At 37.0% G+C, this 14,508-nt stretch overlaps 1 protein-coding gene across 2 annotated transcripts in view; it reads right to left on the bottom strand.

Annotated features, from left to right (window-relative positions):
- LOC149079168 (rab GTPase-binding effector protein 1-like) overlaps nt 1–11,520 on the bottom strand; it is a 34,694-nt gene extending 23,174 nt beyond the window's left edge. Inside the window, exons 1-4 of one of the 2 annotated variants that reach the window (XM_089240070.1) lie at nt 11,307–11,520; nt 8,139–8,330; nt 4,754–4,880; nt 3,516–3,657 (exon numbers count right to left, since the gene is read on the bottom strand). In XM_089240070.1, the coding sequence (XP_089096196.1) occupies nt 3,516–3,657; nt 4,754–4,880; nt 8,139–8,330; nt 11,307–11,358 (513 nt within the window). In that variant the 5' untranslated portion in view covers nt 11,359–11,520. The remainder of the gene's footprint in view (nt 1–3,515; nt 3,658–4,753; nt 4,881–8,138; nt 8,331–11,306) is intronic. The other variant, XM_089240071.1, reaches the window with a different exon arrangement.
- Nucleotides 11,521–14,508: the final 2,988 nt, after the last annotated feature.

Here is a 14,508-nt window from a genome sequence, read left to right as displayed (position 1 = left end):
CCGCAGTTTGGAATCAATAGAGATGTTTGTGATAACAGATATTTAGATATTTTCCAAATATCAACCGTTTCATTGTAATGCTATTTGTAGAGATATGTCAAGTGTTTCAACTTCTTTAGAAAAAGTGTTGAAATTCTTTTGTTATTGAGCAGCTACAGCAAACAAAAAATTTAAAATGCCTAAATAAAAAATAGCATGTAACACAAAAGAATTGATATCAAAACATGATGATATACTATGAAAGGATAATAAATAGTATAATTATATATTAAACAAAATCAATCGAGAAAAAAAAAATTTTATCATCTGTAGCTCATGAACACTAGTCATTAAATTTTTTAATGGTTAAAACCATCTAGACTTCATAATCATCAGTAATTTAACAGTCAAAACAGTCCTGATCTCAGTTGTCAAAGAAGATGGCATTCTGCAATCAGAGAATGATCAATATTGCCTCAAAATAATGCGTATCGAATAAATGTAATCATTGCATCTCGTTAACATAATGCAGTTTAATTTTATTAAAATGCTTCATTTAGAAGCATTTAATGAGCCATTTACCTATCATTGGGATAAGTAGTACCATAAAATGGTACTCTTTCAGATATATTGCGATTCCTTTGATTGTTAGGGTTGCCATGGTTTACGGTTAAAACGCAGCTATAATTCCCCAAAAATTTTTTGTCACATTGTTGAAGACCCAGATTACAGAATTATAGCTAATAACACGATTTTTTAAAATATTGTTGTAGAGGGATTTATCGTCGTAGTGAAATTTCACTGTACTTATGCATCATCTGTGAAAATCAGGGAACTAGAAAAAAGAAGCATAAGTGAGAGAGTGAACAGCACTGCAGAAAATCATCTTATACTTGAAAGAAACATACAAGAGAGAAGGTGTACAAGAAGCTATTTTTTCCCCCCTTTTAACTCACGATATAGTAACCTTCAATATGTCTGCTTTTCCATGAAAGATAGGGGTAGTTATAAGTGTCAGCTCTATTTCTATTCTTTACAGTTCCTTTAAGTCGGAGGCTTTTATTTATTGACAATTTAACACAATGACTTTAGTATGTCATTAAAGACTAAAATTAGAAATTTTTTATACAGTGCACAAAACTATGGTAGTATAAACCAGAATCTAAAAGTTTTGGTGCTTAGAGAGTAAAATATACAGGCTACAGTAAGGAACTTGAATGAAAATATATATATTTTTATATAAAAAAAAGAGAGAATTTAAAAAAAGTTAATTTCCAAAAAAAACCCCCCCCCATTAATTATGTATAAGAAAAAATAGTTAAAAGTAGTACATCTAGTCAAAACAGCTATAATGAACATGGAAAAAGAAAAAATTTGCTACATCCAATCTAATGAAAAAAATATATATATAGATCATACACCACAACTAAAAAAAAACTTTTTCAATGGCTTTTTCAAGGTTCCCAGACCAGGTTAGCTCAATCATTTCCCTGACCAAAACTCCAGAAGAAATATAATTCAAAATCTTAACCCCTTTCCAAAGGGTTTTCTGGTATACCTATTGTTTCCTCCACTGAATTTTTTTTTTGACTTTTATGAAATATTTGTATATTTCCCTGACGTTTGCAAAACACAGTGACACCAGAGCTGTAATTAGGATTTTTGCCGCCCAGGGCAAACATTATTTTGTCACCCCCACAACTTTAAAATTTGATAATTTTGTAATGTTCTTTGTTCTAACCTAAAACTGCTGCCCCCCCCCTAAATTTTGCTGCCCAGGTCAGTTGCTCCCCCCCCCCTAGTTACGGTCCTGAACAATCCTCAAGACACTACTACTACACCAGACATGCACCTCGTTCATATTCCTCTGCGGAACCTCTAACGAAATGGTACATGTTGGAACATGTCTGTACGTATAGGGAACCTTCCATGAAATTTGTTTCTGTGTAATGCTTGTTATGTGTAGTACTGCCATCTGCCACTAGTTTTTTCAACTATGAGTGAAGTGTAATGATTGAATGATTTATCGTTGTAGGCTTGTTGCTCCCTGTGGCGAGACTTTTTAATGGGGAGATCGGCTCGCATTTGCGCCTCGAAGTTGGGAACCACAGGAAACCAACTTCAGCTGACCACCACTGTGGTGACAGTGGGGTTCGAATCCGGATCCTCGTGATGCGAGTCCGTCACTATGACTACTCGACTACCACAGCAGTTCCTCAAGGGACTGGAGAAACATATCAGTTAGTTATATTAGTAATATTGGGTTATTGCTACAGATGGAAATATATTAGCACTATGAAAAGTGCAGTGAGTCCAGAGAAAAACATCATACATTGTCTGGTAAGTCCTAATTCTGACTTTATCTCATCAACCGTTCGTCAGAGGTATGGTTCCAATTTAAAAAGGTTCCAAATGGGTTCAGTAATTGCTCTGTACCAATTTCAAGAGTCATAATACAGTGTCATAAAATAATGATTAAAAATTGAATATGGACACCGTCCCAAAAAAATCAAAGTTGTTGCTCCATTTTTCCCGAGGCCAACAACAACAACAACAAAAAACAACATTTCTAAGTAACTGAGATATTTGAATTCAAAAATTAAAAATAATATGAACTAACATTAGAAGCATGAACTAATGGACAATGCTTCTTTCCCTCGTTTATGCTGTTCTTTCTCAATTTTTCTGCAACTTTGAATTCAAATATCTAAGTGAACACTGCATTTAGAAAGTTTTTTTTTACCCCATAAGAGACACGACAACAACTTTCTAATTGCATTTTTGAGAATAGGGTGACCACATAAAAAGTTTGGTTTTTTTATGATGCACTGTATCTTCACTTTCAAAACTGATACAGAGTGATTATTGAACACATTTTGAGCATTTTTTTAAGTTAAAACCAATGCCTCTGCAACTAATGGTTGATTAGACAAAAGCCGAACTAGGACTTATAGGACACCCAGTGTAGATGATTGTTAAAGAGGGATTCGTTATAAGATTTTTCACTGTATTTTACATTTTCCTGACTTTGCAGGTCATTGGGAAGCCTGATCTCAGTACATTCAATGAAAAGAAGCAGTTTTTAATTGACGGTACCCTGGGACTCAGAGAATTAAGTTTAAATTTTATGGTCATTGTTCAGCCATTGCTAATTTCATGGTTTGACCTAATCTACAACTTCTTTTGTGTCCTTTTATTTTGATTACTAAGGATCTCTTTGTTTATTATATACAACAGTTTGCAATTGCTTGATTTAACTGAATGAATGCCACTGGACTTATCCCGTTGCAGAGATTTCTTCCAGCCCAGCTTTTTGGCAGAGTTTGGAACAAGATTGACTTGATTTATCTGTATATAAGGGTGTAAAAAAAAAATGATCTTGATATGCTTTAGTTTAGTACTTTATGGAAATGTTGTCTTGAACTATGAAATTATGAAACAAAATAGCATACACTAATGCATGAAATAGCAAACTGAAAAAGTCATAAGCCATAAATTAAAAAAAAAATAAATAAAAGAATAAATGAATTACTAACAAGGTCTACCTTCTTCATACTTTCTTCTAAATTCTCTGAACTATCACCAGTAGATACAAATGGCAGAGGGCCGCTAATATTACTGACTCGACGCAGAGATTTGGTGACAGCAGCCAGGACACCTTCTCTGGTGAATTCGGTTCTTCAAAGAAAAAAATACTCAAACATTACTATACAGTTGTACTTTTTATTTCAATACCAAGAAATTAGATTTGTTTTATACATTATTCAAATTTTATAAATGTACAATACATAAAACTTCATATTAATGGCATATTTCATGAAGATACGTGGAAAATGACAAAAAAAGAAACGGTACCTCAGATTGATACCATATATAATAAATTTAACTTTTAAATAAAATCAATTCAGCAATGTTCTACATAAGTGTTGTGTTACGTGATGTGGGCACGTCAGAGTAGTGTATAGTCACCTTGAATGTGACCAATTTTAAAACATAAAAAGGCTATAAATTTTTCATTAATTACATTTGAAAAAGTCAAATCTTTCACATTGGTAGAGAATATTCATATGCAATATGTGACGTCTAACTGGAAATACCTACCATTTTCTAAAAAAACATTTCCTATGTATTCACTGAATGGTTTGAGGAAAGATGACCTTATTGTGAATATTTCACTTTTGTGACTTTAGGATGCTGCATGTTTTTTTGTTATTTCGAATATTTATATTATAAGGGGGTCTGTCCAGACCTTTTTCCTCTGTTAATTTTCCTCATTTTTGTGAGAAGGGTCATTAATTGTCTGAAAAATAAGTAATTTTGTGGGAAGCAAAATCTAGTTAAATTATCACAAAAAAAGGAATGCCAAATGAAATTAATGGTTTCATTAATTTGTATTATGTGAAAGGCTAGGAAAATAGAACCAAATTTTGGCTGGACAGACCCCAGATTATGTTTCTTTTGCATGGCCACATTGGAAATATCATTATCTAATCATAATCTGATAATATGAGTCAAGTTTTTGGGTTACACATAAACTGCCATACAATTTACTGATGTTTTATTTGTATTCCCTAGTTCCCGTTATTTCATGTCGTTATATTGTAGGAAGGATGAATTCTTATTGAGTCTGCCCCTGCTCTAATGAGTTTCACATCTCTCAACAAATAAAACAAATTTTCAAGTCATGACTTATTTTAATTAAAAATTAGAACTGAAAACTTTACACGTAAAATTAGTTTTAAAGAATAGGAATAGAAAATGTGTGGCTTCTTACTTGTCACGCCCAGGTTGCAATTTCAATTCATTTAATTCAGCTTTCAACTTGTCATTGACTTTCTGTATCTGCGAAATTTCTTTCTCAAATCGGCTGCTGGTGTTCCTCACTGCCTCTCTGACTGCATCTATTGAAATAAAAAAACTTGCAATATAGTCTCTACTTAAATAGGTGTTACATGCATATTGTGAGCTTGGAAAGAATTTCAGTGCAAACAAAATAACAGTTGCATCATCTTTCTTTTCAATCATTTTATTGATTTTACTTTCAATTTGTTTAGGTGCGTCAATTCTCAAACAGTTGAGTACAATAAGATGCTGTGAAATACAGGGTGATTATAAAAAAACAATTCCGACATATGGGCCCCTAACTATCATACCATTCACAGAAACTGAATGAAATTTTGGCATAAGGTATTTTGATGTATGCGCTCAAGAATGATATGGAAAACAACAGTGTCACTCTAACAGTTACAGTTACAGTGAGAAAATTTCGAAAATATCAAATGGCAACACCAAGTTCTTTGTATTGGAATGTGATCTCCATTGTGAAAAACCCTAAATAGCGTTCGAACGGCAACTGTAGCATGAAAATCCCCGGCGGTAGATAGGCTAAAAGTGAGGACAACCAATAAGGACAGAGAAGCAGCATAAAATAAAGCATTTTATTGTGTTTCACAAATTTTCCACATGACCTTGTGGAGGACTAATCAGGCTGGGATCTCAGCCGAAGAAACGGTGTGACGAATGAAACAAACATTAATGCTCTGGTGCCCGGCAAAGTCCTTTTTACTTTTTCCTTGCCTAGCTCCGGGGATTTTCGTGCTACAGTTGCCGTTCGAACGCTATTTAGGGTTTTTCACAATGGAGATCGCATTCCAATACAAAAAACTTGGTGATGCCCTTTGATATTTTCGAAATTTTCTCACTGTAACCGTAACTGTTAGAGTGACACTGTTGTTTTCCATATCATTCTTGAGCGCATACCTCAAAATACCTTATGCCAAAATTTCATTCAGTTTCTGTGAATGGTATGATAGTTAGGGGCCCATATGTCGGGATAGTTTTTTTATAATCACCCCGTATATGAACTATACAGTGGTTTAAAGCCTCAATGCGGAATGTTTTGCATTGCTCTGCAACGAACGCTTGGCTGACTGGAAATGCTCTGCAGAAAAAATTCCCAGACAATACTGTTTTCTACATTTTGCTTAAATTTCTTCCAGATTGTTCTGCGACGTACGTTGCCGATTTCGGCATATTCTGCTTTTGGGGTTTAAAGCATTGGTTCTCAATCTTTTACTCGTGGAGCCTTCTTCAGTATAAAATCTTTTTGGCGAAGTCTTGTTTCACTCAAGGAGCCTTTTTTTGTGTAAAATTTTTATGGCAGAACCATGTAGGACTTTTTTTTTAACCATCTATCAAATTTACTGATTTATTTTATTTTCCTCGAGTCACCCCGAGCCCCGATAAAGTAAGTGCAAATGGAGCGCAAGGGCTCCGTGGAGCACTGGTTGAGAACCCCTGGTTTAAGGTATAGTCATGTAGAATAAAAATCATATCATGCATATTGATTAGCCTATATTAGATTTCAGCCAATAACTTTTTCTTTCAAACAATGGGGATGTAAGAAAGTCCCCTGATGAGAAAAATTAAAGCTAGAGAGAACCGCAAAAACATAAATTTGTCAATTTGTATGTAGAGATAACAAATGTATACCAATAGCCAGAAATAAAGTAGCACGTATCACTTCATATCAAATGCAAACTACTAAAATTTGCACAAACCTTTGTTATGTTGAATTTTCGAAATTCATCGTAACATTACATTAACTTAATCTTAAAATAGTTTTAATTGTAGAGAAAAGAAAAGATTATTATATTGAATAGATTGGCTTTATAAGATGTTAGATTTTTATTTCTACAAAGGAATCTTGCATAATTAATCATATGATTATACCTATATTTAATTGTATATTTTATGGTATCATAATAATAATAATATAGTTGGAAAGCAAAATCTATTCTAGAGAAAGTTTAGGCTTTAAGATACGGGGGGGGGGGGGGGCGGTGTGATTAAGGGTCCTTTTCGGTAAAAATTTCTCTGCAGGTCTGGACAGTCCCCTTCAAGATCCCCCCCCTTTTCTGTTGTACCCCAATCCCCCCTCTCTCTCCCTTCTCCGCCAACTCTAAATTAAAACGCTGAATAATTCCCTTTAGGACCTGTACCCAGTACATTTTTATATAGTTTTGTATCGCCAAGGGGCCTTTTTAACATACCCTCTAGAAAAATTCTCTCTTAAGCTTGATATAATTTCTACGCTACTGGCGGGTTAGAGTTTTTCTCTCACTTACAATTGGAATGCGAGTCAATGATGTAGTCTCTTGATACTTTTTCATATGATAGGTGAGTTGTTTATTTCGCTCGCTGGTAATTGGAATTTATAGAATGTGCTAGTTTGATTATTTTTACGCTGCCAAAAATGTAGGTTGTTCTCGTTTTAGCTCTCCGGTGTTGCGAGTATAATGTGAAATACTACACTAATTCTAATAACAATGATAACAAGTAAACAGTGTGGAGTGAAGTTAGCATACAATGGTAAACCGGCGACCACATAACAGCTGACAGCTTTCCGAGGGTTCGTCCACGGGGCATCTTGTTTCATAGCACGGACCATTGTCATGTAGCTATTCATGTAGAATAGCTCCGGTCTGATTTTCACCTATCATCAAAGATACATTGACAGTTCTTGCCACTTTGCACACAGTCTTCTAATGGAGATGCCACCTCAAGTTCACTGCCAACAACTACCAGTGTAAAGACAGAGGACTTCTTCAAAATGTGGACGAACTTGTGATTCCGGAGTGCTTTCCCGCTCAGCTGCCACCACCCTCCATTAACTCCAAATTCGTCCATCAACTGGTCACCATCTTCGGACATTAAAACCACCATATCAACCCCATGTAAGTCAACTCTTATAATAATAATAATAATGTGGTCCTCACGTATTCCCAAGGGATCAGCATGATCCGTCCAGGGAATTTGTTAGCGTTAATAAACATCCATGCCCGAACCGGGATTCGAACCCAGACCTGCACAGTGAGAGGCTAGTGCCCTGACCACTCGACTGCCAGGCAGCAAGTTCGTAATCTATGAATAATCATCCGGTAGCTACCTACGCCCTGGTCTTAATTATTTTAATTGTTGAAATTAAATATTTTTCAACTTAAAACTGATTATTATTTCACTGAAGTGTTTTTTTCTATCTCGTTTTATGGAATGGTTAACCTTGTCTTGGTCCTATAATATTTATTCGAATCTGGGTGAAAGGATTTGAATTTAGAATGAAAGGTAAAATAAATTAAGAAAGGAAAGGATCAAGACACCTTCCATAATACTCTGTATGGAAGCAACTTCTTCTTGGCATTTCCTCTGTTCCGTTTCAATTGCATTTTCCTTCTGACACTCAGCAACCGTCACAAGGGATCTACATTCATCGAGCTCTGCTTGAAGCTGCCGCAATTTATCTTTTAGATTTTCAGTGTCCTTTACACTTTCAGAACAATCCAACTCGTAATCTATTATAAAATAGAAAAAAAAACCATAAGTATTTTTCAAATCCACACAATCCTGTGACGAAGACTGAACAGATCCCAGTTGAAATTCCCAAATAAACCAATTATCAAAACTGGAGATGTGAGGTGAGAATATTCTCAGAGAACAAGAATATTCTCCTGGATGTAAAAATTTGAGAATAATCGAAAAAATTCATTTTTCTATTAAATAATTTAAATTTTTTTACCAATTTTGTTTATATTATGAAACATAAATCAGTTTTCATTGCCTGAAACATTTAAAACACAATCAATGAATTTCTATTCTCGAGAATTTTACATCTCTAATCAAAACACAAGGGTTCTATCTCAATTAAAAAGCCTTAATTAAAATCGCCAGGCATCCAGACTCATATTTATGTCCATTGCCACATTCGATGAATGCATTGAATTTTAATTAAAACAATAATATTGATACATAAATTTTATTGGCTACCATATGTTTACTAAATTTATACCAAAAGTAAATTATATTTAACCAAATTTATACCCAATATCAATCAAATAATTGTAAATACTCAAATAGATGCCTTATATTAGGGGTTGTTCAAGTAATACGTAAGCAAATTTTTAGCCATTTTTGACCCCCCCTTGTCAGCAAAATTTTGTCATCATCTCTGCCTCTCTGAATCCTAACTCATATTTTCATAAAGGGTGGTTGATGACGTAAGCATTATCCGAACCACCCCTACCCCCTTGTCATCCAAAGTCAGAAAATCGGAAATCCCCCCCCCCCCCCGACGTAATACTTGAACGGCCCCTTATAGGTAAATGCCTCCAGAGTAAGGATTCAGAATGACTGCCTATGTCGAGATTTGCAATATTAGATATATTAAAAGTAGGGCCATCTTAATACATGCAGCCTCCCATCCCAGGGATCAAATCAGTGATACGTGCACATATTGCCAATTTGTGCTAGGACCAGGCCTGCCTCCAGTCACCATAAACAAGAAATGCTCATTTTAGGATAGGTATTATACTTGGGTAGCATCAGAATCGCCAAACCTAGAATAGGCCTGTGTCCAACTGCTTGCAAACTGTTGTTTCTCCTATACACAAAATTGTGTGGACTAAAGGTAATTTTGAATGATGAATGTCAGTTACTGTCTGAGACCATGAAGTAGTAAATTTAAAATCATTTTTTCTATGCAGACAGAAGTTTTCAATGACTACTTCACTTGTTGAACCCTCAAACTAAGTAAATGAAAAATTAATAAACTGAATGGCCCACATACCCCCGCCCGCCAAACAACCTTGAAAACTATACAATTTCTACTTTGGCAGAATCATTAATTGCGATCTACTACTACATTTGTATTGTTTGGCAATATATCAATGATTCCCTTCCCAATTAAAATAAATTACATGAATTTTGTTGATAGGTTGTGGTGGAAAAGTAGGGCAAAAACTAGGAAGTATGACAAAAGGAAGAGAAGTGGGAGCGCTGCATAAATAGTGCATCAAATACTTTAATGCTTAGTCAGTTCACTAGGTTCAATTCACTAACTTTTACTCGTCAAGGAGGCAGTTTCTATTGGAATCTGGAAGAGGTGATATTCTATTCCAAGGGACATCAACGTTCGGTAGAGCTCCATAAAATAACAGGCTGGCCCGTGTGCCAAATTTAAAGGCCACACCAGGCAAATTACCCAGCAAGATGGCTGAAAAAAGATGCCCATAAAACTTATGGATGTCAAATATAACCAAAATATAGCAACCCAATATAAAAGGGGCCATTCAAGTATTACGTCAGCATCAATGGGTTTCCGATTTGCTGACTTTTGATGACAAGGGAGAGGGGGGTTTGTATAATGCTGACCTCATCAACCACCCTTTATGAAAATATTAATGAAATTTTTTTTACTGGCATCTTACTCGGTGTGCCAAAGACAAGAAAAACCTTCAACAGTTTGTGGGCACTTGAAGTAACATTCCCCCAATTGATAAGTGCCCTACTTTAGTGAACTCTAAATGTTTCACGGATCCAAGTGATCTGGAAATGTGTCCGGACCGCTTAAGTGCTCTGGAACTATGCCACGCATCACTCACATGATCTGCAATTATATGCTGCGGGCAACTTAAATAATCTGAGAATGTTCCATGGGTAACTTGAGTGATGTAGAACCGCACTGGGGACCACTTAAGCGCTCTAAAACTATGTCCCATGTCACTCAAGGGATCTCTAAATGTATTGCTCAAGTGTTCTAGAACTTGTCTCAGGTCGTTCAAGTAATCTGAATCAGTGCTGTCTTAACGCATGGGACCATCAAGACACTGCCGGGGGGGGGGGGGGAGGAGGGGCTCAAGCAAAGAAAGATCCTCTAAAATGAGATCTGGTTGAAATTTGAGAATTTGCCAGGTAAGGCCTTGGAAAAAAACCACTTAGCCCAGATGGTCTTGAGACGGCGCAGCACCAAATGCTCATACAGCTAATCTAGTGAAAGCTTGTTGCCCACGTAGACTAATTTCAGCAAAGACGTGTATGTTTTAAGCAACAAACGTCAACCACTCAACCATTTACTGTCAATAACTAGCCTCAGGAAAAAAAATGCTCTTGATTTGTTAACACAGCTTACACTGTGAAGTGCAACCTCTCAATAAGGGACACCCATGGGACCAGATTTCATCCCTTTAATAGAGGTGTCCTTTATGTAGAGGTAAAACGAGTCCAAGGGACACTGATTAGGACACCCGTCCCTCAAATAGAGAGGTGTCCTTTAATCCGAGGTTTGACCGTAAACTGTTATCAATCACAACAACTGTTTTACAATCATTTTGATGAATCATTGTTTGATGTATTTGGTCTAGGGCACAATATGCAATAAAAAAAAAAGAAAAACACACAAATCATATGATTTTTTTTAAATGTTTAGAAAATTTTACAGAGCTGGGGTTAAGTGATAATAATTATTTGATGATAATAATGATAAAATAACTGACCACTAGCATTATCGTGCGCGTCATCTAGCGGAGAGGATGGGGCTTCATCCATGGCGTGCGAAACCTAATTAATTGTATGACAAGATGAAACAAAAAAACGAGAGCTGCCGCTGATGTTGTCTCATAAATATAAAGCGGAAATAACATAAATATATCCCCCCCTCCAATTATGAAACATAACTTTGGGCGGCCATATTGACAACAATTTCTCTTCCGTTGCCATTTCACGCGTGCTTATTTTCAGGGACACAAATCTACGGACTTGGATACGCCTTGTCTGCTTTCGTCTCTGCTTCTGTTTTTCATTCTGCAACGTTATGGCAATTCTGACCATAAGTCCCGTATTTATTGGGACAGTCTCGGTATTTTCTGTTTTTTTGGTCGTTCCGACTTTTTGGCAGAAGTGTCCCGGTTTTTCTCGTGTTTTACACGAAGCCTACTTGAATATTTACTCTTTATTGAAGTCAAAGATTGACATTATTTTTCAACTCATAAATTATTTTATGATAATTACAACTATAAAAGAGAATATTAATCTCCGACATTCGTCTTGGTGAACGTTTTTCTTCGTGGAATTCATTTTAATCCACTTCAATTTGCAGTAATAGTTCATTTCCCGCGATTCTGATTTTTCCGTAATTTCAACAATATTTGGCAACTTTGGTTTTGGCGTCATTTTTGGCGATATATAATTGGCAATGCCTCGTATTCTCCCGTATTTGGAATCTTAATGTCCCGTATTTCTCTCCAGGAAATATGGGAGAGAAATACGGGCATACATAAAAGATATGCCTAAGGCATCTCTGGTTGTAAAAAAAAATCTCGGTTTTTTCCCCCATATTTTCAACACAAAGCAAAACTTGGATTTTTTTTGTTTATTTAAATCAAGGATTGGAATCACATGAAGTAGTTCATTATCATTAGAGTCACTCTTATCGAAAACATTTGTGTATTTAGAGTTTAGAGGGGGGAGGGCTTAGCGTGATATAGCCAAGGGCGGCAAGTACAGAGGAGCGGCAAATTTGAGGAATGAGTGGCCAAAAAAATTAGTAAATTGGGAAAAGGGCGGCAAAATTTGTGTAACAATAAATCCGCCTCTGCCCAGACAGCAAGGGGCTAGGTCATTGAGTGACTAAAAGAGTGCCCTTAAAGAGTTTGCAAGCACGTGAGTGAGTAAAAGAGTGATCTACAGAGCGAGGGTCCAGGTCAGTGAGTGGCCTAGAGCGTGTGCAAGCATGTGAGTGACGTAGATCGTGTTCAAGCATGTGAGTGACTAAAACAGTGTGTGGACATGGGAGTCACCAAAACAGTACGTGTGCAGGCATGGGAGTGACCAAAACAGTGTCACTCCCAACGCGTTTTGGTATCTGTGTATCTACGTGTAGTTTTGGTATCTATCATTCACATTACTGCACGTGCAGTAATGTGAATGACTAAAAGAGTGACTTTAGAGCATTCATGCTCACCCATGGTCCTCGGAGTCATCTAATGAGAACCGGTGTCCATTTAACCAAATTTCGTAACAAAATTATAACCAGCATTACCAGATCATTTAAGTGACCCACAGTTCAATTCCGCATCTCCAAAGTGACTCGCAGCACATTTACAGATCACTTAAGTGAACTGAGTGCATTTACAGATCACATAAGTGACCTGGAGTGCATTTACAGATCACTCAAGTGGCTGGCGGCGCATTCACACGTCAATTAGTTGTCCGCGGTGCATTTTCAGATCACTTGAGAGTGGCATACGACGAATTTAGACATCACCTAAGTGGCCCGCGAAACGTTTTCGAACCAATGAGGTGGCTCGTAATCTCCAAAATGTTGAACGCCCTTGCTTCAGAGACACGTGTATTTGTATTGTGGAAGGGGGGGACAAGCAGGTTGTAGTGCAGGGTGGTGAATTCGAGGAAAGAGTAGTTACGAAAATTATAGACCAGAATGGGAGACGGGTGGCAAAATTGGTGTAGCCCACAGGCGGCGAAACCATAAATGAGCCTTTGCTCGTAAATTTCAAAATTTCAAGGAATTTCAATAAGTTATGTTAGCTATTTCTTTCATTAATTTGTAATTTGTTAATATCTTTGATACCCAGGGCCGCAACTAGGCAGGAGCAGGCGGATATTGGTGCTCCGAGGGCTGCACTAGAGTGGGGAACATAAAATTGATTGTTGCTTTGTAACTAGTATGCTGCATAAAAATGAACAATATCTGATTTGATATCAATATACGTTTTATGCGACTATTACCAGTTACGTTTCCAAGTTTGCAGCAAAATTTCGGGACTTATTTTTGCCCCGTACCGAATATAAAAATATAGTTGACCCTCAGGAGATTGGATGTTTTGCAGCAAACAACCCACTGCCTCTGTGGTGATCCAGTGATCATAGTGACGGACACGCATCGCGAGGATCTAGGTTCGGGCCCCACCGACCCCACCCAGTGGTGGTCGGCTGAAGTTGGTTACCTGTGGTTCCCAACTTCGAGCCGATCTCTCCATTAAAAAGTCTCGCCCCCAGAGCAACAGGCCTACTTCAATCATTACACTTCACTCGTAGTTAGAAAAACTGGTGGCAGATGACAGCACTACACATATATATGTATAACAAGCATTACGCAGAAACAAACTTCACGTCAGGTTTCACTACCCGTACACGCACATTCCAATATGCACCAATTCGTTTGAGGTTCCGCAGAGGAATATGAACGAGGTGCATGTGTGGTTTAGTAGTAGCACACAACCCACTAAGATATGCAATTTTTTTTTAAATGCATAGTTGAACTTGGTTAATTTGAAGCTCAAGGGAACATCATAATAGTTCGCGCAAGTTGATTTAAAGAATGAAAGATGCGATTTTCGAGCTTCAACAGCATGTCCATAACTTCTGCAAGCGTTGAAGTAGGTACCTCTGTTGTTTTTTCAGGCCCGATGATGACAGGGAGATAGTAAGAGAGAGATAGGAAGTGAGATGTAAGTTGGAAATGGGTTTCGACAGAGGATATGGGAGTTGAACAGTGGTTTGGTGGAGAGAGAGAGTCAGACTCGATATATATAGTAGAAAGTCACGGAATATGAAAAGTGTGGAGTACAGTGTGTAGGTGCCGAGTGAAAGAGTTGCCGTAATGTGCGGGAGCCGCAGCTAAGTTGGCAAGGAAATCACCAACGATGACCGGGGTGAGTACGCTTATCTACTTTTCCT

This window comes from Pholcus phalangioides, unplaced genomic scaffold, assembly GCF_987345545.1.
Source record: "Pholcus phalangioides strain wild (caught in Gottingen) unplaced genomic scaffold, Ppha-v1.0 ptg000012l_1, whole genome shotgun sequence".
NCBI classification, from domain to species: Eukaryota; Metazoa; Arthropoda; class Arachnida; order Araneae; family Pholcidae; genus Pholcus; species Pholcus phalangioides.
The sequence above is the reverse complement of the archived record's forward strand: the minus strand, read 5'-3'. Positions and strand labels throughout refer to the sequence as shown.